This window comes from Camelus bactrianus, chromosome 13 (genome assembly GCF_048773025.1).
Source record: "Camelus bactrianus isolate YW-2024 breed Bactrian camel chromosome 13, ASM4877302v1, whole genome shotgun sequence".
In the NCBI taxonomy this organism is placed as follows: Eukaryota; Metazoa; Chordata; class Mammalia; order Artiodactyla; family Camelidae; genus Camelus; species Camelus bactrianus.
The window spans coordinates 51,869,169-51,895,240 of record NC_133551.1 but is presented as its reverse complement, the minus strand read 5'-3'; the positions used below and the strand labels follow the sequence as shown (position 1 = coordinate 51,895,240).

At 41.3% G+C, this 26,072-nt stretch overlaps 2 protein-coding genes and 1 long non-coding RNA gene across 4 annotated transcripts in view; 1 reads left to right on the top strand and 2 right to left on the bottom strand.

Moving 5' to 3' along the window:
- Positions 1-734: 734 nt before the first annotated feature.
- Positions 735-15,741, bottom strand: RRAGC (Ras related GTP binding C). Its single transcript, XM_074376785.1, has 7 exons — positions 15,398-15,741; positions 13,439-13,642; positions 12,269-12,468; positions 9,634-9,748; positions 8,263-8,405; positions 6,382-6,530; positions 735-2,267 (listed from the first exon to the last, which is right to left on the bottom strand). The coding sequence occupies exons 1-7, from the start codon at positions 15,632-15,634 to the stop codon at positions 2,116-2,118; spliced, it is 1,200 nt and encodes a 399-aa protein (XP_074232886.1). The 5' UTR covers positions 15,635-15,741; the 3' UTR covers positions 735-2,115.
- Positions 15,742-18,787: 3,046 nt separating this feature from the next.
- MYCBP (MYC binding protein) lies at positions 18,788-25,472 on the bottom strand. The gene is made up of 5 exons (XM_074376791.1): positions 25,330-25,472; positions 25,064-25,136; positions 21,570-21,618; positions 21,267-21,396; positions 18,788-20,055 (listed from the first exon to the last, which is right to left on the bottom strand). Exons 1-5 carry the CDS (start codon positions 25,342-25,344, stop codon positions 20,011-20,013), a joined length of 312 nt encoding a protein of 103 aa, XP_074232892.1. The 5' UTR covers positions 25,345-25,472; the 3' UTR covers positions 18,788-20,010.
- Positions 25,473-25,573: 101 nt separating this feature from the next.
- Positions 25,574-26,072, top strand: part of LOC141579608 (uncharacterized) — a 46,408-nt gene continuing 45,909 nt past the window's right edge. The window contains exon 1 of one of the 2 annotated variants that reach the window (XR_012511336.1): positions 25,574-25,943. This is a non-coding gene — a long non-coding RNA (uncharacterized LOC141579608). The remainder of the gene's footprint in view (positions 25,944-26,072) is intronic. The other variant, XR_012511337.1, reaches the window with a different exon arrangement.

Sequence of the window (26,072 nt, the reverse complement as noted above, 5' to 3'; positions counted from 1 at the left end):
TTGGAGTTTAAGTTAAACAGTCATCCCATATATAACCCCAGACAAGGCTCTTTACTCCTCTGGACTTCAGTTCCCATAATTTGAAAAATGATACAGGGTTAGACAGTATTTTTTAAAATACCCTCCCCCTTAGATAGTATCTTTTTTATTTCTGTGATTTCCATTTCAGTTTTAAAACTGAACTTCTAAAGTAGTCCAATCATGAAATGAAAGCTCTTTCAACCTCTGTCACCTGCCTCCTTTCTATAGAATAATGCACACTTCACTCCCATCATTTTAGACCCAACCTAACTATATTAAGCAGAACCAACATTTAAGAGTCAGTAACGAGTGTCTCAGAAACTAGAAGAAATGAAAAACAAGCTGGAATTGGTACAAATTCTGTACACTCTGTACTACTTAACTCACCCCCTTACCCACTACCTGGCTTGGATATATGACGTCAGCGATGCCAGGCCACAGACACTCTCACCAGGAGATCTGCTAGTCTAAAACACCACAACCAGAGAACCCATTTTTACCCGGGCTGAAACCTCTCACCCTAACCAGAAAGACAGGAGACAGGCACAAGGCACGAAATTCTCACCACTGGACAGAACCTGAACTCCTGAAACATATGGCACTCTAACCATACGAGGCATCAAAAGAAAAGGAAATGGATAATGAAATGGCAGAGTGGGACATTCCAATGCCCCATCAGCCCAAACTTCTGTATCAGACAAATAAAAAACTGATTCTGGAGTAAATACATTTATTGATACCCATCTTATATAGTTCAATGAAATAATCTATAAATATAAAAGCATTTTTCTTTTGGATATCACCATGGTCCATGTAAATACTCAACAGTCAGAATCTTCTGCGGGAAGCACGCCAAGTCACGCGGTTAGGTTTACAGACCTGAATATACATATTTCATTTAACAGTGGCACTTATGTACTCAAGTGGTCCAGGGGCTTTGGAATATATGACTACTGAGTATATGGAGTAAAAATAATGTTAACTTTCAATCAATGGAAAGAGTTATCAACCTTCAACAAAAAGAAACAATTATGAATTAATATCCTAGGTGAAGAAAGTACCGCAGGTGACAACCGGTGTCAGCTCTCGGAGAGGAAGGATGTTTACCGACATGCGTCGTGGCGCCAACATGCTCTCTTCAACACCCAGGGGACAGGCCATCGGTGCCTCAGGGTCATTCATGGTCAACAAAACAGCCATTCGTAAAGAATCTCGATAGCTCAGAATAAAAGGTATGTGGGGGCTGGTATCAAGTTTAAAGAAAAGTGAGCTAATTATTTCAGTGACATAATGAGTTTCTCTCCTAGAAGACTGTGGGAAAAACTTTTTAAAATTTCCTTTGTTACAGTGATCAGAATCATTTATCTAATGTAGGAGAAAGAACTCAGATATCTGGTACCCAAAATACAGGTGCAAAATTTTTCTTCTGTTTTGAAGTTTGTTCCTCAACACTTCCAAGGAACTAATGCAGCCACTGTGGAGCCTTGCTCTTGACTTGATGCAGCATAAAATGTTCTCATTTCTTCAGAAACAAATAGAGGAATGTCCTCTGCTGCAGTCAAGCCACGTGTCTTCTGAGTTAGCAAGCAGATGCATTTAGAAGGTCTTAGGTGTACAAGGTCCAAAACTGAAATCTGAGAGGCAGTGTTAGAACTTAAGCAAGGCAGGATTTTTAGAGACTACTCAAATGAAAATCTAAGCAAAGCATATAAAAATTCAGTCCTTTCTATTATTTTCAACTGGTAGTCGATGGCAACATTCCCTGGAAAGGATGAGTAAGTGGTATTATCTCCAGATCCAAAACAGCCCAACCACTTAAAGTAGGACCCCAAAGAGGAGAAAGACACACTTGAGTTCTGTGGTCTCTATAATTTTTTGCAATCTTTTTTTTTTTTTTTTTAGAAAAGAAATAGTAGCTTCAGTTGCACACCATGGCTGAAGGGGTTTTCATCCAAACAGGAAACTCCACCCCTTGTCACTAGTGGGACAGGAACCAGGTTCCCACAAGCACAACTCCCACGTCCTGTAGCACGTGGCACCTGACCCTGGAGTGAAGGCTAAGCTGGCGCAGAGCCCCGGCCACTGGAATGCAGGCTAGATGGCGTTTCGCGGCGTGCCGTTGTGTGTCAACGCTTTCAGGCTGGGGGCACTGGTCTGGTGACCACAGCCCCTGTGAGAAGTCACCCCCACCTCAAAAACCTCATGAATAGCTTTTCGGAAACAGTGGAAGTTGTAGTCTATTAAACCTGCAAGAGAGGAAAAGAAGATCAGGCCTTCTGAAGGTCAACTGTGAAACTACCTACGAGGAAACATTTGGTGACAGAGAAAACTGACATGTTAAAAAACACATCCAACGGAGGGATTCCCGCTGCTGGCAACATGATAAAGCACATGCCCAGACTGTTCACACTGGTTACCTCTGGGGCCTGGCAGTGAACAGGGTAAATAAAAAGGCAATCAGGAAGACAGATCTGCTAATAAAATTTACAATGAAACCTAAAGTGAAAGTAAAATACTTTTTGATTTATCAAGCTTTTCCTTTTACAAGTCTCTGGGGCAGCCAATGAAATGCTGAAGGAAACAGCTAGAACAGTAATTTGGCAAACTGCTCAGCAGAGCCCTGGGGTTGGGAGGTGTCAGAGAGGCCCATCAGGCAGAGATGGGCCTCAGGAGGCCTGATCCCCCTCAGGCAGGGTAGCCCCTTCCTCATCTGCTTCATGAACCAGCTTCCAAATAAGATTTGGGTCAAAGGGTTCCTTGCAGGTACATGTGGACACCTGACCAATTCTGGCCACCGAGATAAGTGCAAGCGTGTGGGACTCCTGTGACGTCTTCTTAAAAGGAAGGGGATGTATTCTTTCCTCCATCCCGATTCCTCCTTAATATCCAGAACATGGATAAGATGACTGGAGCTCCAGGAGCCATTCCAGACTCCGAGGTGAACTTGAGAATAGAAGCCAGTGCTGAGACTGGCAGAGCAGAAAGAGAAGCATCCACATCCTCGAGGATATTGGCTCATAAAGACAACACACAAGAAACAAATTACAAGCTGCTGTTCAACTGATTACAGTCGTGGAAGTATTCCAAAGGAGGGAGAGCCAAGTGCAGGGCAAAAAGTAGCAATGAAAGCTTCAGGGATGAGGCCAAACTTTGAGGATACAGGTGAGATTTAATTAAGCAGGAAAGAGGAGCAAAATCATAAGAAAACAGCAGGGAGCTGGCAATGGGAACACAGCTCATAGGTGGAAGACAGGAAAGAAACTGGCCTGACTGGAGATCGGAGCAGACAATTCTAGAGAGAAGGACTGAGAATCTGAGTCTGAGTAAGTAAGACGTCTGAGTAAGCAGGTTGGAGCCAAGTAAGACAGTCCTTCAGATTCAGGAAAAAATTAAGTTTCAATAAGCTCAACTAAATTAAAATTGATTTCTATGCAAATGGTAAAATAAAAACTCACAACCTGGGAAATGTGAACACTGGCTGGATATTTTATGATATGAAATCACTGTTAACTTTCTCATGTTCATTAATAGTAATTCTGTTATGCTTTTAAAAGAGTACTACTTTTTAGATACCTGCTGAAATCTGTACAGACATAATGATCTGATGTCAGAGATTCGCTTCAAAATAATCCAGTAGGGAAAGTATAGAGATAAAGTTAGAATGGCTATGATTTTGATAGTTGTTGAATCTGGGTGATAGATAAAAAGGGGTTCTTTATATTATGTTCTCTACTTTTCCACAACAAAAGAGTAAAAGATAGTAATTTAGTTATGGGGAGGATATACAGGAAACAAGCCTGACCATGTTAATGACTGTGGAAGCAGGGACATGGTCTATTTTTGTGTTTATTTAAAGTTTTCCATAACCAAAAGTTTTTAAAAAATTTTAAGATCAGAAGGGAGAAAAATAAAGACCAGCTAAGAAGTATGAAAAAGATGCAGTATAGAAAAGATAAAAGGATATGAATAGGTAAATTACCAGAGGAGACATCTGAACAGGCATAAAAAGGTACTTGTAATGAAAAAGACACTTGCTCTAATCAGTAATTAAAGAAGGAAAAATCAGAACCGGGTGAGGTAACATTTCACACCTACCAGACTGACTAAACAGTCTAACAAGATCAGACGTTATCAAGGACAGGAAGTGACAAGAACTCCCACACAGCGTTGCCAGGGGTGAAAATGATAAAGCCACTTTGGGAAGCAATTCAATAATGCCTAATAAAGTTGAAGATGGATGTCCTCTGCAAATTCTACTCCTAAATACTCACTCTAGAGAAATTCTCCACATGTGCAAAGCCAAACTTGTTCATGAGTATTTCTTGCAAAACTATTCATAATTTTAAAAATCATCTACATGTCCAGCAAGAAGATAAATTGTGGTACATGCAATCCACAGACTACTGTGTGTCAGTGAATATGAATAAAGCATGAATACAATCTCTCGATACAAATAAATCTTAAAAACAATCTCAAATGAAGAGGACCAAGCAAGCTGCAGAAGACGACTTACATTTTGACATCAATTCCACCAAGACACACAGTACCCTATATCATTTAAGGATAGATATAAAGTAAAACAATAAATCACACATGGGAAAAATAAAACACTACATTCAACAGAGTGCAAGAGGAGGTTTCAACTGAGAAATACACAGACGACAAATATGTTATTTGTCATGTTTCAGTTCTTAAGCTCAAAGGTGAATAGACACATTTTTGTTTTAGCCAAAAAATTTTGTATATCTGAAATATTTCATTAATATCAATATTAGTGAAATAATATTAACTCATTCAATGTTAATCATTAGAAACTTAGGCAGAAGAGCAGGGACTTGTTGCAGTGAATAACAGAGAGCTACTGCACATCTCTGAGTAGTTAAATAACAGGATGGAAGTAATTTTCTGGTGGGGTAAGTATAGCTCAGTGGTAGAGCGTGTGCTTAGCATGCACGAGGTCCTGGGTTCAATCAATCCCCAGTACCTCCATTAAAATAAACAAATAAGCCTAATTACCACTCCCTCCCCCATTTTTTTTTTTTAATTTTTAAAGTAATTTTCTGAAAACTAGTCTGCCTTCAGAATAAAAGAGAACACATACCAAGCCCTCAATAAATATGCTGAATGAATGCAGCACCAGAGGCCTGGAGGGATGAGAGCCTGGACTAGAGTCACTGACAGTGCAAATGAAAAGAAAAGCCGACAAACAGTTCCAAGAAACAAATGGTAAGAGTGGGTGAAAATCCCATGTAAACACAGGGAAAGAATGGGAAGAGGAGAACACAGAACGGCCTGTGCAAAATGACCTGCAAGGACCTCCTGAGCAATTACAGCACATGGTCACCTGTGATCACCAGGTGAGCACGCATCTAAGCTCAAGACACCAGAGAACTGGCGTGACTAGTAACAGAAATGGGGTCACCAGGAGAGTCGTGAAACAAAGGGGGAAATACTCATCGCTTCCTGACACCATAGACAAGATAACAATCAAATATTTAAGTGAAGAAGTCTTGCTAACAGCTCCAAACGCAGGACGGGAACACAGGCCCAAGTTGGAGCTGGAGATGTGATTTTTTTTTTAATGTATTTTTATTATAGTACAGTCAGCTTACAATGTTGTGTCAGTTTCTGGTGTACAGCACAATACTTCAGTCATATAAGAACATACATATATTCGTTTTCATATTCTTTTTCACCATAAGTTATTACAAAATATTGAATGTAGTTCCCTGCGCTATACAGTATAAACTTGTTGTTTTGGAGATGTGAATTTTTGAATCGACTACATAGAGAAGATTAACTGAAGTCATGGATGTGATTAGCTGACCAGGAGACTACGCAAAGAAGTAAGCGAGCAGAAGACCTCCGAAAAACACTCAGAACAGAGAAAAAGAAAAACTGTCAGAAGAAACAGGACAGGTGGTCAGAGAAATGAATACCTAAAAGAACCTGGTGAGTTCCACTGCAGGGAAGCAAAGAAAGAAAAAAGCTTCAGGAAGGAGGTACACACAGGGTCACATGCTTCAGAAGGCTGAAAAGGCTACAGGATGAGAAAAGGCCACCAAATGCAGCAAGAAGGTGACCCAGTAACCTCTCAAAGAATAGCCTCAGCAGAATAGTTCAAGCGCAATCCAATCGCAGGCAGTCAGACAGGTAATGGGAGGCTGGAATAAAAAACTCGGCTTAAAACAAAAGACCAAAAGAAGGAAGGAGAAAGTCTGGACCGTATGTGGATGGGAAGGTACAAAAGTAGTTGGAGCTGATAAATCATCCAACACTGCAGTATTTTCTCTTGTTTTCAAGAACCTAAGAAATTATGACAGTGAACTTAATATAAATACAGCTTTTTAAAACTATTACCTTTTCGTTCAAAACTTTCTTCCCTAAGAATGCAGACCAGTGCCAAAAACTTAGTCACCTCCTTTAAATAGAGGACAGTTGTGTTATTCAGCTTGATGATGGCCATGGATTCTTTGTCATAAGCACTTCCACTTCCATCTTCCTTTAACCTGTTTTAAAACAAAATACTGTTCATTACTGGTTTCTCAACTAGGCATTTTGTCATATTTGCACAACGACAAGTCTTTCCACCCAGTTTCCTGAAAGTCTTTTGAGAAAGAAGAATGCTGGCCCCACCACACTGGAACAGAAGCTGTGTTTAGGCACAGGTGCCCAGACTCTGCTGAGGCACCCCATGCGCTCACACCATGTTGTTCACCTAGGACACGCGGAACACAGCAGGCGTCCGATCTTCCCTCCCACTAACCTGTGCTGACACCGTCTACACATAAAGAGGGACCTAAATGTGAAAACTGCCATTAGTGAAAAAGGAAAACTAAAATAAATACGGTCTCTCAGAGATACTGTAGGATCCTGATGCTGGCCAAGTGAGCCTTATGGGGTCTGAAAGCTATTTCATTTATTAAACTAAAATTATCAGAATTACAATTAGCCATTAGCCCCCTTCAAAAAATGTAAATCAAGAGTCAAGTAATAAACAAACAATAAAGCACACTGAACTGCAGAAACAGATTGTGTTAAGAATAATGAAATACTGGGTATTTTTCTTCCTTTTTATAATGTACTTTATAATGTATAATGTAGTTAACAATGTACTTTATACTGAAAATAAACTTTACAACTAAATTTTGATTTTTTATTATAAAAAATTGGTTTATGAAATTTTGATTTGTTTCAAAAAAAGAACAAATGTCCTATTCATCCATTTTTAAAATTAGGAATGTGAACATGAAACTTTATTGTATAACCTATTGTATAACATCATCTCATTTTCACTATGGAAAGAATTAAAACAAAGAAGAGCATATTATCACAAAAATGGAAAACAGACAGCAATGAAAGAGAGGAGGAGACAGGTAAAGAACAGGTAAGACAAATGCTTTCTCCTACTCAAGGGCAGCAGGAGAAAGACACTGACAAATTAGGCAGAGAGACCAAGGTGAAGGGCAGGGACACAGCGATGAAAGAGGAATTTAGACGAAGGGGAGCAGAGAGGAACACAGCTATCAGAAAGCAAAGGTAGTGTCAGAGCATCAAGAAGAGCCCTGGGAGTGCTGACGTTAATACACAAGATGAATCAGGGCTATTAGAGGCTGCTTTTGAAATACCAGGAAATTCTCCAAAATTTTCACTTGTCCTCTGGATTATTCTACAAAAACACTTCTTTGCTGGCTTTTACACATTTCAGTTTCGAGCTTGATGAACTTGCACAAAAGAAGAGTTTACATTTTAGAGACTTATTTTGGAAACTTAGATGCATAGGTCAAATTTTTGTAAGTTTTTCTGACATCCACAATTCTGATTTCCTTGTTTCTTTGCTCTCTGAAAGATTAAGAATCCCTCAGTTCCACAAAGCCTGAGGTTAAATGAGGAACCAGTACACACTTTGTTATTCAGAATGTCTTAAATAAATTAATCTGTGACCTAGCTAGGTCACAGTAGAGAGAAGACACAATGCAAGCCCCCAAATAATAGTGAGTGAAACTTCCAGTGATAAGTCTGTCACTAGTCACACTTGTTCAATGGCTCTTATCCATCCTCTCCAAAGGAGTAAGACCCAGCAGCCCACCTACAGAGATACCAAGCTCCAAGTTGAAGCACTATGGTTGGAACAGTTCTACTTCATACAGTACTTGTTAGAGGCTTCAGAAATTAACCCCCTGACAAATCAAACTGGTAGTTTTCCACCTGAGATCTTGCAGAAATATACACACAACTTACCCATATATACAAGAGACATCGATCACAACATCAATCATGTCACAGCAAAGTTCATACGATTGCATGTCCACAGGAGAACTGTCTGTTGCAATGTAGATTTTGCTGACAACATCAAAGAGAAAAGCTTTTTCAATACCTGAATTCTTGGAAAAACAAAATTGAGGAAGTGTTCAGTTTGTTTTTTTTAAGAATCAGAATTTACAAACTTATCAAAGATCTTCAATCACTGATGGACATCCAAGGGCATTTTTAATTATACAACACAATACCGAAAGAGCGGTAGTGCTTGGTTTGGAGGCACTTCTTCTATGCAAAGAATAAAAGTGGAATTACTTCTCTGCTCTGATTTTCCAACATAATTGTACTAGTCAAATTTGCTTTCGCTTCCTCCTCTTTACTCAAATGAATTATTTTCTAAGACACCACCACAAAAAACAAACAAAAAAATCCTCCAAAAACCAAGCCATGCTACATTTTCAATAGTCCTTTTTTGTGACAATAATCAATCTGATTCAAATGACCTTGCTACTAGAAAGGCTTTATGTGGCAATGAGCAAACCATAAACGAATGTCTGACATCCACATCTAAGATAACACAAAACCCAAAGAACTGGGGATCACGACACATTAAGTCTTTCAAAGCAATGTCTGGGAAATGTAGTGGCTGAGTGCTAAATTTATTGGAGGAATATCTTTTTATTAACTGAATCCTCAAAATAAAAAATGTGAAATATGACACTGAGATTACATTTAGCAAGGAAAAAATCAATTTTTCAATGTGACCTCCAATAAGAGAGAGATTAAACTGAGTCAAATTCCCAAAACCCAGTCTATTCCAGGTTCTACTCTTCCTTCAGGAAACAAGATATCATGAAGGTATTCTTACTTAATTAAGCATGAGAAAATGTTGCATCAGGTCATTTTAAGACAAACAGGGTAAGTACTAAGGAAAAAATTCAGAAAATAAGTCAATTTTAAAATGTTATTATTTATTTTACACTTAAGTGCATAATTAGTCTTTAAGCTTGAGACTAATTCAAGACACTTTTAGGGGGGTGGGAAGGGACAGACTGGGATTTCAAAATGTAGAATAGATAAACAAGATTATACTGTATAGCACAGGGAAACATATACAAGATCTTGTGGTAGCTCACAGCAAAAAAAAAAAAATGTGACAATGAATAAGTATTTTCAGGTATAACTGAAAAAATTGTGCTCTACACTGGAATTTGACACAACATTGTAAAATGACTATAACTCAATAAAAAATGTTAAAAAAAAATTCAAGACACTTTTGGGAGAATCTGATAACACAAACATATTCAACTAAAATGGAATCAGAAACTATAGTGAATTAAACATCTAACTTACTGATATAAAGATATTTAATAGGTTTTCCAAGGTCGGCAGCTGTGGAATAAGTTTCTGCACCACCTTACTAAAGGCTTCAAATATTGAATGGTCATAAATACTAGTCAAATAAAAGCTGCAAAGCAAAACACAATTTGATTAATTCGAAAAATATCTTAAGTTCAGTAACAATTAATACATAAAACTTTACACTTCAGAACATTTGATTTCAGTAAGTTCAAATAAAGCCTCTTTATCTTGTGCACCATCCCCATCATTCAGGATGACAAATTCAGTTTCCCCACCTGACTTGTAGCTCTCCATCCCAGTACTGCATTTACACAGAGGGCAACTGTGGTAGTATCCAGGAAAGCATTTTCAGATGCAGAAACTTGAATATTCATCTAAGTCTTTGCTATCTGATCCAAAAAGCTTGGTTTCTTAAACCCATAAATGTCAAAAAACCAAGATAAAAACCAAGAGAAAGCTCAGAGAAAATAGGTGACATTTATTAAACCAGAATATAAATCAGGTCTCTACTAAAATGTTACCTCCTCAAAAAGTTCTTTCCTGACCCCGCTACCTAAAATAGTACCCCTGGCCCCATTGCTTTCAACTCCTTTCCTCTAACTTGTTTTTCCTCACGGCACTGGTAAGTACATACAATTACACTATACATTCGTTTAGAAGTGCTTGTGAGCTGTCTGATTCATCAGAATGTAAGCTCCATGAGGACAAGACTTTGTCAGCCTTGCTCGCAGCTGCAGGCCCACCGCCCTGAACAGTGCTCATAAACGTTTGTTGAATAAACAAATGAGTAAAATTAGTGCTTAGAATTTATGTTAAGTAACACATTAAGGAGGATGGGATCTGGGGCCCTATGGAGAATGGAAAAGCTGGCTGAAGGCCTAAAAGGATGTACAGTAAAGTAAAATGGGCAGATTTAATGAAACACATATTTGAAAGGGAAGGCCTTTAACAATTTAAACAGTGTGGTCAATGATGCCTGCTTTTTACTGAGAGGAAACTATTCCTTACATAGTTGTGTCCGTGATATATTTCTAAGTACATATTACAAAGTTGGAGACACAGAGCTGTTTATATCACACTTCGTAGGTAACTGAAACATACTTTCCAAGAGCTCATCTAAAAACCTAACCCTATGCAAGATGGGGCTCTAATCTAGATGTAAGAGCAGGGGGACAGGTGAGACCAAGATGATCCCTCCATAGGCACTAGGGACAAAAGAATATTCTAGGTTAGCAATGTGAGGTCCTGTTGGAACTATGAGTCTTGGAGGTGGAGGGGGACAGGAAAGACCCTCCAAGGCACAGGCATTTTTAGTAAGCTGAGTTTCCGGAAACTGGAAATCAAATAGAGCTTCATCCATAGGCCTGCTAGTAATTAATATAAGCTTGAAACAAAATTAACAAGGTCTAAGCCCCCACAGAGAACTGGGAAAAAGGATAGTGTGTACTACTGAGGTAGGATGCCCTGGAAAGGGACACAGACATGGTGCAAAGAGGATCAGAAGGATTCCCACAGGCACTGGGGAACACAGGACAATCATGGCTTAAAATCCATTTTTCATGGTGGAAAAATAAGATTGAACAATTTTATGGGAAGATACTTTTACTTTCTCTTACAAATACTGTTGAATTTTTTTTAAAGCATGAATTACTTGTACATATTTTAATCCAGGCAAACTAGAGGTCAATGAGACTTTTCTCTCCTACTTTTGTAGGAGAAAAACAGAAAGATTTTGGAGCTGGAAGCCCTAGCGAATATTAGGGGTAGGGCTGGGGGCTGGCTCAAGCCTATAGGGAAGTCATTGTAACAGACCAGGGATAAGGAAATAGCTATGCTTTGTCTCTCCCGCTTCCCCTTTAAGCTGTTTGTATCATCAAAAGAACATTTTCTTCGGTAATTTTTATTACTCATTTCTACCTACACCACACACAAATATATATATATATATAAGATGTAGGAAATATTCCTCACACTTAGAACACAAGTACACAAATCATCCATCCTATCTAGTGCATGTTCTTTCATAGTAATGATGCTTAATTATGAATCAGCAGTTCTTGAAACTTAAACAGTAGCCCCAAGCAGATTACAGACCACACTGACCTAACCCAATTTTTTGAGATTCATAAAAGCATAGAGTTTTAAAAACAGACCAGATACATTAGAGTCCAGACTTGAAAGTGTACCCTCTTTAAAAGGTTCTTCCTACTGAGAGAGACACTGGGAAGACTCACGCTACAGAGCTCTACAACAAAAGTGACAGAGATTCCCTGAACTGGGGCAAGGAGGGAGAAAAAAAAGAAAACGAATGATGAAACTAAGAGAGGGGAGATTTACACCATGAGGAAACAGCCTGACTCCAGTCTCGTGAGATGAATTTGTAAACGCACCAACAGAAACACTTTACATGACTTCAACCTCTGGGAGAATGCAAAAAAGGAGGAAAGTAACTTCTCAGTCACATCAGGCTCCCAAAACTGCTTAAATTCAACAAAGAAGAGATCAGAGACATTACAGATTTGGGAAGGGCGTACCAGTAACAGAGAGCTACGTGTCGGTAATGACAGAGATGGGAATACATTTACACACTGTTCAGGGCTCTCATATCAAACACACAGGTTGTTACCTAAGGTGGAGTTTTTCTAGCCCAGCATCTGCAAGGTCATCATTGGCCCTTTGATGAATGTCCCTCTGTGTTTCTATTTTGTGATCATCAGACAGACCATCAACTTTGTGAATAAAAACCTCAAAATTCATGTCTGGGTTAACTTTGTAGGCTTTAGAAACAGTAATGTGAAGTCTTGTTAAAGCCTCCATGTAGTCATCCTGTAAGTCAGAACAAAATATTTTTTAAAAAGAAATCTTACATTAAGAAAGCCTCAAACCACCACTTTCCCCAACCATAGAAAATATATTATCCTAATTATTCATAAATATTCAAACATCCAAATGCATTAACTTATACTACTAAATAGATCTTCAGTCTCTCAAAATAAAAAATGCAACTACCAAGTAAATGCTGGTTATTTATAGTACTAATAATATAAAAAAATGGGAAATGGACACTTCTTCCCAACAAAATTTTTAAAGTAATCCCAGCTCTGCCATTTATTAGATGTGTGACTTTAAGCAGGTTGCTGAAAGTCTGTGATCTCAGTTTACTCATCTGTGAAGGTGGAATTACAGTACCTACCTCACAGTATCATGAAGAAGAAATTAAACTAGATCACATAGGTGAAAGTACCCATCACAGAGCCTGTCACTCAGAACGCATTCCTAACTAATGCTGAAGCCTAGAAAAAGTAAGATTCTTGAGAATAGAGACATGTCCCATTGGTGTGAGTGCCTGCCACATGACAGGCCCTCGGTAAGTGCTCGTTGGGCTAAACTCAATTTGGACAACTAAAGAAACTACTTACTTTATTATTCACTAATGCAGTTCTCACAGTCTTCCTTATACTATGGACCCCGACGAGAACTTTTCAGTGAGTAACACCACGATTCTAATAGTTAACACAGTGCAGCAATACCTACTATCAACAAAAGTGGACTGCTGCTCATTAACTAGAATTCAGGGGTATAAACCATATCTCCTGAGCATCTGATACTCTGTCCTTATACAATGGCATGCCTGCTCCCAATGCATCTGTGCAGGTCCATCGCTCACACTGCTACAGAATCCACTGGCAAAGAAAAAAGCTGCAAGAAGCATATGGCAAAGAACATAAACAACTTTCCTTTGTTCCTACATCTTCTGCCACCAAGAAGAAAAGTAAACATCATAATTTCTAACTACCTGTGCATCAATGACATATATCAATGCTCCAGTTCCCCTGAAGATCATCTCGTAGTCAAAAGTTGGGTCAAAAAAGTCCATTTGTCCAGGAAAGTCCCATATTTGAAAATTCACAAAGGAGCTATTGGAAATGTCATCTTTATAAATCTTGTTGGTACTTTCCAAAAAGAGGGTCTCGTTGGGTGACATTTTATGAAACACTACCTGTTAAAAAAAAGAAGACAATTTAATGACTATTCAACCTTGTATTTAAAGTTCAAAATTCCACCCTGAATTAACATAATTAAAGAACTTGATCCTAGAGCAAAAATTTTTAGAGATAAAAAGTGAATGGTGCACCCACTAGTACTCATCATCCTTTAACTTCTAACAGAAGACACCAAATTACTGAAACCAAATCACCAGAAAAGCTGAAACTTTTCTGCTATTTCCTCTGCCCGTACGCAGTGTTAGCAGTAGCAATGTCTTTCATCTCAATACAACTTTTCTGTTCAGTTGTATTCATTCTGCCAAAATCTGCTTTAAGATTATGAAAGTTTATAGCTAAAGTTTAAGTTTTGTTCATCGAAAACATCGGAATGCCACATTCTGAGGAATCAGAAATGAAACTGACTGGATCCTGCCCTCAATGGGTTTGCAGTCTTGTGGAAGAAATAAAGACAAATTAGAAAGTGATGACTAGTAGTGACAAGTGACAAGTAGTGATAAGTGACCAAGCAGAAAGTGACATATTGGTGAGGGAGGAGGGATATACGTGGGGAGGGGAAGGATGGGAGTTGACAAGGAAAAGATGGCTCCCATGAGAAAAGAAATGGTGAAGGCAATTATTAAGAGTCACAATAATCACCATCCATACAAATCTAACATAAAACTAATTTGCCTCTCACTGTCACTTTCTAGAAGAGAAAAATGGATCATTACTTCCAGGTTTAGATGGTGAGTAACAAACGAAAAGAATTAAAATTAGTTTGCTAAAACCCGTCCATAAACATACTCAAGTTTTGCTGTGAGGGGGAAACTAAGATAAATAAAACACCAGTAAATCGTAAGAAGGCTACTCTTTAAAATCATCATGTCTACAGAATATCACGCAGAGATTTATTTTGGAGAGACCTTTGCAACAGAGTGGAAAGGGCAAAAGGCCAAGTATCTGGCATTTTATCACGAGCTCACTTTGTGTGTAACAGGGATGGCTAATGGAGGAGGTCAACCCTGCCTCTACTGACCCCTTACTAAAAAGTGTGCAGCCCTCCACCCGTTCCTGACAGGCCCAAGTGGAAAGCTCAGGCACCAATACAGGTCTGTAAATATTCTCCAGGTCTCAGATTTTTGTAGCCACACACATCCAGGTGGAATATCACGAGTAATGATACCCACTGGGCCTCAAGTACTAAAACAGATGGAAGAACAGCCCCCAATCCTCACTAATGTCACACTAAAGTCTCTTCCGTACTAGCAACAAAAGCAAGCATTAGAAACGCCAGGGAGTTAGTCACAACTCTTTCTGATGCCACTCCCTGGGTCTCACCTAGGACGCCCTGCAAACTCAGGTAACCTGAAGTGAGAGGCGCACACACAACCGGGGCCGGGGAAGGAGTCCGGGAAGTTCTCCAAGTTAGAGCTGGGGAGCACGTCTCAGTTTCGTGAATGGCACTGAGGCTGGGTCCCAGAAGGCGAGGTCCCGGGCGGTGCCACTGGCACCTGCCTCGCTCCGGCCACTCGGGGAGCGCGGGGACTCATTCGGCCTCAGCTGACCCGGGCGTGGACTCCGAGATCGGGGTCCCGGCGCGGGCTGCGACCGGGCTCTGCTCCCCGGAGGAGAAGAGAAAGCGCGCTGGGACAGCCCAGCCGACCAGCCCCGGCCGCCGCCCTCCTCAGGGCCTCCCCGCCCGGCGGCCACCCGCGCCCCCGGGGAGGGTGAAGGGGGAGGGGCGGAGGGGCCGGCGCGGCCCCACTCACCTTCTGGATGGAGGACTTGCCGCTGCGCCGGAGCCCCATGAGCAGAATCCTCGGCTTGGAGCTGTCAGCGCCCCCCGGGCCGCAGCCTCCGCCGGCCCCCGCCCCAACCCCGCCGCCCGCGGCTGCCGCCTCCTCTTCCTCCTCCTCCACGCCGTAGCCGAAGTCCTTCGGGAACGAGTCCGCCGCGCCATAACTGCCGGCGAGGGGCGTCTCCTCCGCCCCGTACTGCAGGGACATGGTGCTGGAGCCGCGGCCGCCCGCGCCCTGACAGGCCAGGCCAGGCCGAGCCAGGCCGCCGCCTCCCCAGTCCGCCGCCACCGCCGCCGCCGCCCCCGGCAGCCGCCACCGCCGTGCGGCCCGCCCCCCGAAGCCGGGCTCTCATAGGCTCCGCGCCTGGACCCGGCCTCCCATTGGCCGCCCAAGCTGCCACTCGGGAGCAGCAGGGTAGGTGGTGCCCGTCACGTGCCCGGAATCACCTGACTCGGAGCCGTGGAGGGGGGAGGAGGAGTCACGAGGAGGGTGGCCCGGTCGGGCCGAGCCCTCTGCCCTCCGCCCCAGCCCGCACCTCGGTCCTGCCCAGCCACGCGCCTTGCTCCTCACCGCTCCCCTACCTTCTTCGGGGCTCCGGAGGCCATCGCAATGGGAGGTGCTCTCTGGGCATTTGGGAGAACTGATTGTCCTACCACTGTTGTGCTCACCCAACCACTATTTATTGATGCCCGCGAAGACCTGGGGCACGAGGGGCACAAAACTGGAACCGACTCGGACCCTGCCTGCCCTCAAGGTGCTCCAAGATTAATAAAGACCGGGCGTCTGCGTAAGTAGCTTCGGTACGAGATATGAAGTAGGAAGGTCAAAGGTGCAGATAAAAATGCTCGGGAGTTAGGTAGGTGAAAGTGTCTCTAAGGAGCTGGCGTCTGAACAGAACTAGAAGGATGGCTATGGTTGAGATATGCACAGGTATCGAGGAGGAGCCAGCCAGAGTGAGGACAAAGCCTCAACCAAGGCAGGGTATGGGTGAGACTGTTCTTTCTAGCAGGTAGCTGGATCCTGACGGGAAACCAAACGTAACCAAGCTAAAATGTCATCCTCTTTCTTGAGCAAATCACTTGACAGTGAATACTGCTGCCATTTCAGACTCATCAGGACCTAATTCCCCCTCCTTCCCACCTAGTAAAAGTCTACTTCTTCAGTAATTCCATCCCCCATAGAACATTCATCTAATATGACCAGATCAGAGACCAGAGGAATGAGTAACGAAAGCAAACCAAAGCAAATGCTTGTCACCAAATCTGTTTGGAAAGCTAGAGGAATTTTCACTCTTCACAGTCGGGCTTTAAAACTGGAAATTTGACAAAAGAGGATCTTCCTCTTAAAGGGGGCATGGGTGGTGGTACTGGTCTTATAAGGAAATTAACTTATTGATTATGAAAGGAAAGCATGTATGCAGAGCTGGTTGTGTGTGAATCTAGAAGTTAAAGGTAGCACACATCCTTTGAGGTCATCTAGTCCAACCTCTCACCTAAAAAGAATCCACTCTACAGAGTCTGAGTGATAGACATGAAGCATATGCTCCAGTAGTTCCAAGGGGAGAGCTCCTTATCTCAAGACAGCAATTCCCCTGTGGCAAAACTGTTTAAAAGTCTCTTATTGATGCCAAAAACCACACTCCCTGGAGCTTATACACCAGAATGTATAAGCAGTGGTCTTCCTCTTTTTCATGACAGCCCCCCAAATAGTAGATTATAGTCTTCATTACCCACTAAATCTTCTCTTTTCCACATTAAACGTACTCATTTCCTTCAGCCATAATGTCCAATAGCACTTTCTGTGGTGATAGAAATGTTCTCTCTCCATCTACACTGTTCAATACAGTAGCCAATGTGGATTGAGCACTTGAGATGTTGCTAGTGTGACTGAGGCTCTGAATTTTGTATTTGGTTTTAATTGCCAGTTGTGGCTAGCAGCTACCATATTGAACAGCACAACCTTGTATTTTCAAATGCACTGTCCTTTATGTGCAATTCAACTTGTCAACATCCATCAAATGTCTGACACATACAATGCAGTACTGACCAATACAGCCTTTAGAGTGAGTGTTTAGCACCTGGACAATATTTCTATTAATGCTTTCCAGATGGAATTTTTTTTTTCAAATATCCAGAGTGTAAGTGGTTCACACTGATAATCACTGTAGCTAGTACTGTGTTAGCAATCCTAGTGCCTGAACTGGTATAGCTGCATTTTTTTAACATAAATCTAAGACTTGATATTTCAACTTTTTTGTTTAGACCGTGAAATTTAGGTACTCCAATTTGTTAATCATTTTCAAGCTCATTTCAATATAATCTACCAACCAGCCCTTCCAACTTTGTGGCACTTACAGAATTGGCATTACTACCATCTGACCCATATATAGTTCTTTACAATTTACAAGGTACTTTTTCATCCATTATATTTAATTTGATCCTTACAACACCTTGTGAGGTAGGCAAGATGTGACATCTACATTTTATAGGTAAGGCAGCTGACACAGCAGGAACTGAATGGATCAGATCCTTTTTTACTCCACTGAGCATCTTCTTGGATACTGTCTTCATCCAGATTCTTGATAGAAATGAAGAGGACCTCCAGAGGCCAAGCTGACCCTGAATTCTTACATAGCACTGACTGGTATAGCAGTTTAAGCAGGTCAGTTCCTGCCCCAAGTCTGATTACCAACCCACAGGTTGCCATTCTATTCAAAATGATGGTATAGTCACCTGACTTACATAATTTTAATATCAGTCCCATTGGAAAAAAGGCAGATGAGGGTTGGTTACCAGAAAAAATTTCTACTTGCCTGTATCCACCAAGAGATAGTCATACCAACTGCTTAAAGAAGCCAAGTCTCCCTCTCTTCCAAAACCCCTATGGGGCCATGTTTTATTATCATTTATGGTTCTTAGCACATCCTATCCCACATTGTAATTGGTTGTATACATGTCTTACAACTAACTTCAAGTCATTCATCTTTATAACACTTAGCACTCAGCCCACTGCTGTCCGTGTAGGAGGCACTCATGTTGGTAAAAGATAAACCAATTCAAGTGAACATTCTTCCAACAGTATCTGGATCTCCTCCAAAAACAAACTTGTGACTAGAAGAGGCACAGACCATTGCTACATTCCTGCTAACATGACTGATTAAAATGCCCTTATAATTGGCTTGGTCACAGTTTCCAGCAGGTGCTGAGGCTTTTGCTTGTTAAACCAGCTTTCCTTGGATTGTTTTGTTTTCTTGTGTGTTTTGACCAAAAAATAAGAGTTCTCTAACAATAGGGACAGAATACATGAAATAGGACTACTTCTTAATATGTCAGTCAACCAATAAGGAAAATAAGTGATCAGTAACACAAAACATCTGTCAGTCTTCCAAGAAAGGAAAAAGGACTAACAAACAAGAATATAGTGCTTTACCATTTACAGATCTTTCACATACATTCCATTTGACCCTCACAACAACCCTGTGAGGTAGGCAGCACAGAGAGTCCCATTGAACAGATGAGGAAAGTGAATCTCAGAGCAATTAACTGATGTGCCCAATACAAAAAAATTTGTATTCATATCAGTCTTTGGCCTAAAAATTCAGCACCCAACCTCCCGTCATACTTGCCTACCTACTTCACAGGGATAATGAAGATAAAATGAATTCAAGGCTAGAAAAATACTTTGAGGGAAAAAAAAAGCACTATGTAATTATACCCGCAAACTATAATTTTCCACGATATATGGCTCATTCCCCTTCTCATCCCAGCTTGTGCATGAATCCAGAATTTTATATTGCCTCTGTTCTGTGTTCAACTAAGCAACTGAGTAAGGCAGGGGAACAGTGTGATCCTCTTTAGTCATATAAATTACAATCAGGGTAACTGCTATTATAGCAAATTGAAAAACAACACAGAAAGGCCAATTTGCAACTGGGACCCACTGCAGCACACAGCAAAGCAAGGCAACATTATCAGATAGGGCAGGATTGCATAGAAGGAAACGTGGTGTCAGAGTTCACACTGGCACACACACACAGTTATCTAAGGCAAAGTGGTGGCAAAGAAGAGTCATTTGTTCCACATTATATAAACAAGAGCAAAAGATTCATGAGAACCCATGCAAAAGCATCTTAAGTCACACACATCTCTCCAGCTACCTACAGAGAATATAAACAACAGTGTCATCTTCATTTTAAAGAATGACTGTACCTGTGCTCTTATCCTGAGCTAAACCAAGGAAGAGCTCCACGCTAAACCTCCTTGGCTAAAATACAACCAGTACCATCATTCCTAGTCAGACTAATAAACAGAATGTCTTTTAAGGTAATGAATTAGATGGCTGTGTTTAGATTTTTTTTTTTCAGGATTCACTTTTGATTCTCCTGCTTTTAAGACCCAAAGAAAGTTATACTGAGTTTTTATTGGTGATTCTAAGTATATGTGTTTATAACAGTTAAAGTGTGATAGGTGAATTTAACATATTAAAAGAGTGCTATAGCATCTGTTTGGAAAAGATCATATACTACACAAACTATTCAAGTCATACAAAACCATTTTTCAGTGTCTTTTCAACTGAGAAGAATCCTATTCAGCACGCTTCTCCTCCTGAGGTGGTTCATACTGAGCAAGCTATGGGGCAAAGACAGAGGAGTTTAGGTGAATTTTATTCTAAATTGGGTAACAAACTTAATAGTAACAAAACGAGTTAACTATAGTATTCAATTTAATTACTGAATCAGTAAGTTTATATTAAAATCCTGTCCTTTTTAAACCACTCAGTGATATTTAGTATTTAATAAAATCAAACCTAATGAAAGCTCTTTTTATATAAACCTTTACAATTATTCCCATTCATGACTGCACTGCACAAATACTTGATATGCAATAATCTAGATCTTCCCAAAGATTTTGTGGCTTATAGTAAGGTACTTTCTTCCTCTCCACCATAAGTTTACTGAGCTTTCTCCTAAAAAATAGGAAAAAAAAGAACTATGTGACATACATTAATCTAGCCACTCAATAGAGAGCAGCTAACATCTTTGACTTAAAAGGTGCCAAAAAGTTATCTGGCATTTACACGTTGTGGAATCTTGGATAATTTAACATACTGCATTTTCTTTTGTGCTGAGTTGTGGTTCCCTGCAACAACACTAAACTAAGATTTGAGTTGTTCCAATTAGCTGTTGGATTTGAGAAGATAACTCACTGTGCTTTAGTTTCCTCACCTATAAAATGGTCTGTGTACCTGTGTTCACTTATCTCACAAGCTGTTGAGAAGATAAAACACGAGAGGTGCCTAGAGTCATATGAAGTGCATTATGTGATTGAGAATGCAGTAAAAAGACTTAAGAAGTTCATGAAAATTCTCACAGGAGTTTAAACAAATAAAAACCTTCAGCACTAGACAAAACTAAGTGCAAACAAATTTACAGAGGTGCTTGAACACATTATAGGGCCGCCATATATGACTATGCAGATTGAGCACTGCACAATCTAAGAGGTGCCATTCACAAAGCAGTGGCCCTATACTGACCTACTTACTTAAATCAACTGCCTAAGACTCTCAAAAATCTCCATTAGCTTATAAATCAATATTCATTAACCAATATTCTCATCTTTTTGTTACCAAAGTTTCCCAAGAACCTCTTCTTGACCACACTTTGCTCATCCTATTTACAGTTTGCCATGGTTTTCTAGACAGGGCATCAGCTTGGCTTTGCAGTTAACCAAGATTGATATTCACCCTCCTCCCTCCCCTACTGTCCATTTTAGTGAGGTTTTGATCATACAGTCATTACAGGTGAAATTATTTTTAACATGAATTCTTTCAAAAATTTTACCTTTGTTTTTAGTTTTTTATTTTCTTCTACAATAGCTTCATATTTCTCTTTCATTTCTGCCAATTCTAGGCGAAGCAGCTCTATTTCTGGATTTTCTGGGGTAGCAGCTCCTAAGTGATGCTTTAAAAAACTAATATCAAAGTTAAGAATTTACTTGAGCAGAGATCAAAATCCAAATACTCAAAGAAAGTAACATTTTCAGTAATCAAAAGTATTTTAAAGGTTATTATCTATGTGAAAAAATAAGAGTTCAAAAAAAAAAAAATAAACACCTTTTTCTGATTTGAAAAATGAAAAGGATACTCCAAAGCACTATTAGGTTTCTCTGGTTCTTCATATAAGGCTACCAATACTGCAAATCAAAAAGCAGAAAAAAACAACAGTTAAAGTCTTAAATTTGAGCGGCTGAAATTATATTCCATATAAATACTAAGTGCCTGTTATACACCACACACATTGCTAGGACTGCCTGTACCATGGTGATCAAGACAGACAAGATCCTGCTATCAATAAATTTACAGATAAGCAAGAAACTAGATCAAAAAAAAAAAAAAAAAAAGAGCAAGCAGTGATACGGATAACAGGTTATGGGAGCATGCTGGAAGAACACCTAATTCAGCCTAGGGCACCGGGGAAATCTTCCCCAAGGAAGGGAAATAAGACCTGAGACCTAGGCAGTGAAGGTTTCAGATAAAAAGGGAAGGCCGAGGACAAAAGAACAGCAGATTCAGGAACTGAAAATTCAAGTATGGCTAGATAGAGTTGTGGACAGTGGGGCAGGAAAGTAAGCTGGGACCGGTGGTCGGGGGAGACTGGAGGATCCTGCAAGTTCAGTCAGACCTTGACCCTAAGAACAATATAGCATATAATTAAGCAGTTTTAAGCAGGGGAGTGACAGGATCACTCTTGACTCGTGTGGAAGACTGACGAATGGGATGAGGATTTAAAGGTAGGAAGACCAATTAAGACGCTGGTAAATCCAGCTTAAAAAAATAGTAACCTGCACTAGAGTGACAGAGGGATGAAAACAAGGCAGATAAATCTGAGAAAAATTATGGAGAAAATCAACAGGGCTATGGGTAATTACTGGAAGGAAGATACTTTGAATTCAAAATGTTACAGCTTTGAATTCAACATGTTCAAGAATGAAGTTTCATACACCACATGCTAAATAACCACCAGACAAAAACTTTACCAGTAGTCAGCCTGTGCAATCAATATTTAGATATATACTTTGTGGTTTCATATCCAATAGTTTGTGTCAGCACTACCTGTGTCATTTTATACGGAACAGATTCCTCCCAGGATGTACCACTCAGATAAAAATCTCTCTAAACCATTGGTTAATATTTCTGTTGCATGGAGCTCTTTGAAAAATCTCATAAAAAACAAAAACTGTGACGACACACAGAAAGTGTGCTATCTAGACCCCAGGTTAAGAACTATTGTAAACCAACTTAGATGCTTTCCTTTTATTTTTTATTGTTTTTAATAATTCATAAATATAGGCAGTAGAAAAAAATTAAATAGGCAACTACTTCTAACAATTTATGTTCTGATAATTACTCTTCTAAATGTATTCACAGCACTATTTTTTGAGAAATTCGTGTATTTACATCACCACTACCCTCTCTTCTTTCGATGTTACAGTACACACTTTAATTCCTCTACTTATTACTTTTGTCTTTAAACTATAGGCTCAAACCTGTTCCTCCTTCCATTGATTTCCACTGATCTCTACCAAATCCTAATTTTATAAGACATGAAAACTCTTACCCTTTCTTCCTCCTCTTCCCTCACCCTTTCTTTTAGCTTCTAAATTTGTCAGTGGTACTTACAAGGTTGATAATTACAGAACATAAGGTAAATGTCAAGTTCCCTGTGCTTCTCTATAGATGAAATATACTTCGTTTTAATCAGACAAGAACTCTATACCCAGTGTTTTCCTTTTTGCCTTAGCAGCCAGGATTTTTAGAGGTTGATATAGTGCTCAAAATAACTAAAATGCTTCTTTTTCCAAACGACTTATCTTTATCTTTAGCCATCCTTACAATGTTTTAATGTTAGAAGCAGTTTCAAATCCTCTTGGAAATAAGCTGGATACAAATTATAAGTTAAGTCTGTGTAAAGTACACAAGATCAAATCTTAAATAGATCACATCGGTAGGTACTCTGTTGTCTGATGTTACTTAGGAGACTGGAAATCTAGGGAGGCTGAGTGGAAATACCAGTAGATGTCAGCAAGGGAAAAGAAACCTCCAGTGGTGTCCAGTCTCTCATGAAGGAAAATCCATGTATGAGCACAAATGTATATCTTCATTTACCTCCCACAATGGTCACATCTCTGCCCTTTCCAGTCTTTCATTCACTCCATCCAGCCATTCTGGCCTCCTTACTCTTCTGAAACTCTTGACATCATATTTCGTTCAGGTCTCTGCTCAAATGTTATTTCTTAAGAAAAGCCTTTCCCCACCACCGTATATAAAATGGCACACCCATCACTCTTTATTCCCTTTGCTATGTTTTTATTCACATAACAGTTACCATTGGCTGACACTATGTGTTTATCTGTCTCCCCCAACTAGGGTATAAGCTCATTTAGAGCAGGGACTTTTTTTTTCCACACTCTGTTGTATCCCCAGTGCCTAGAACAGAGACCTGAATTAAATGGATAAATAAATGAAAGAAATGAGCTTGTGGAGTTTTGTTTTGTTGGGGGTAGGGGGGAGATTGATGAAATTACAACTCTGTGATCCTTCCGGAGAGTCAGCACAGTGTTTTCATAGAGGCTCTTAATGTTCACTGAAACTTATTAGCAAAGAGATGGGAAACTAGTACCTAAGGTAGGTAGCAGTTCAAAATTACCAGCCCATGCTTGGAAATTAAAAGCTCTGCTTTCTGCTAAGATCCAGAGTTGTTATTCTCCCAGAATTTTCTCCTAACTTTTGCTTCTGGCCAAAAAGTAGTTACCAAATTATTACCACTTACTATTCTCATATGGACCCAGATCATCATTCCTGCCAGCTCTTCTGTTCTACGTCCTTGAGAGTCCCAGCCAGTAAGTGAGTAGGACATAATGAGCATTCACATTACTGCTTATTAGCAGTACCCACACTATCTCTTGGAACCCTCCAGTTTCAAGCACCTTATTCCTCTTAGATCTTGAACCCCAGAGTAAGAGATGCAGTGTAACAGCTTCCATTTTAAAAAATGAAAATATAACCATTTTGATGTGCCCTCAAGCTCTTTAAACTGTAATTCCTCTTAATTATTAAATCTGTACAAAGTGCGAATTGATACAGAATACAAAACGGGGTTCATTTGAAAAGCCATAGCCAAACCGCTACTTTGGGAATTAGGTTCATTTAGCTACTTTATAGCCTGCTTTCAAATCTGGTCATTTTTCCACTTGACCTCTGTTCGAGGGAAAATATTTCTGTACAGTATTTTGAGGACTCCGCAAAAACTGTCAGGAGAGAGGACTTGGGCTCTCAAGGTCTTTAGCAAGCATGCTCACTGCGGCTGCTCGAGGCAAAGCAATGGAAGTTGGAGGGACTTTGCAACAGCTGCAGGAGTTTCACTCCCCGCGGGGAGAGCGGTAGCCTGAGCGAGGCTACCCTACCCGGGCCGCGTCCGGCAGCCAGGCGTGCGCCGGTCTCCGCTGAACCCCGAGGCCCCCCTCGCTGGACCCCAGACGGGTCCCACCTGTTCTCCTTCCCCACGCCACGGCCCGTCAGGGGCGCAGCGCCGAGGATCACGACGAGGGCACGAGGAACCCTCTCCTGGCCCATGCTCACCCTTGGTCAGCGTGTCCAGCACCCCCGACTTCTCCAAGTACCTCCGGAACTGCTCGCGCTTCGAGTCGGCGGCCTGAGGAGACACGGCGGGTCAGCGGCCGAAGCCCGGGGGCCGGAGCAGGAAGAAGGCGCTGGGGGTCCGGCAACCCCGACTCCGCCTCGCTACCTCAAGCCCCCAAAACCTGCGCGCGCCCCAACTCCCACCCGAGCCGACCAGCGGCTGGCTACCGCCCGCACTCCCCCCAGCCACGCCGCGCCCCCCTCACTTTGTAATAGGCCATAGTGACAGCGGCAGCGGCGTAGCTGGCGCCCGAAACCGTGGCTGGCGGGCTCGGAACAGCACTGCTCGTGCGCAGAAGGGCTCCCGCGCCTGCGCACTTGCGAACCACGGCCTGGGACCGCCGGGGTGTGGCCTGTTTTCATGGCGACCAGGACGCTCTGAACGCCCCATAGCGGGCTGAGCGGAAGGAGGCTGCGTATGCCCGCCCCTCTGGCTAGCGAAGCAGCACCTCTCTTTCCTTTTCCGGTCCTCGCCGCAATTCGGTTGCTTAGCGGGAGGCTAGGTTTTGGTAACTCGGGACTAGGGTCCAGGTGGGGCCAAAGGTGGACGTGGCGCCAGGGAGTGGGGCCTGCGGAGCCTTGGGGCTCTTGGACTGAACCCACAGAGGAGGGTCTCCCGACACCGAGAGTGGGCGGACCTGTCTCAGCTGGAACCTCAGGAGCTGTGGCGACCTGTCTGAGCTGGCTTCTCTCTCAGCCGACGAGAGCAACCTTGGATTTGCAGTGGCTTGAGGACTGCTTAGAATCGTATGTTTCGACTCCCATCTTTTACGTTTGGAGTCTCCTTGTTTTGTGGCCGGCTCAATGTGGGCTCCGGAGGGTAAGCAGTAACGTGCGAATAATAGCACTTTTGAGCGCTTTTGTGTGCCTGGCAGTGAATTAAACACATATGTTTCTTATTTTAATCTTGACACCATCCCTGTAAGGTGGATACTGTGAGTAAACTAGC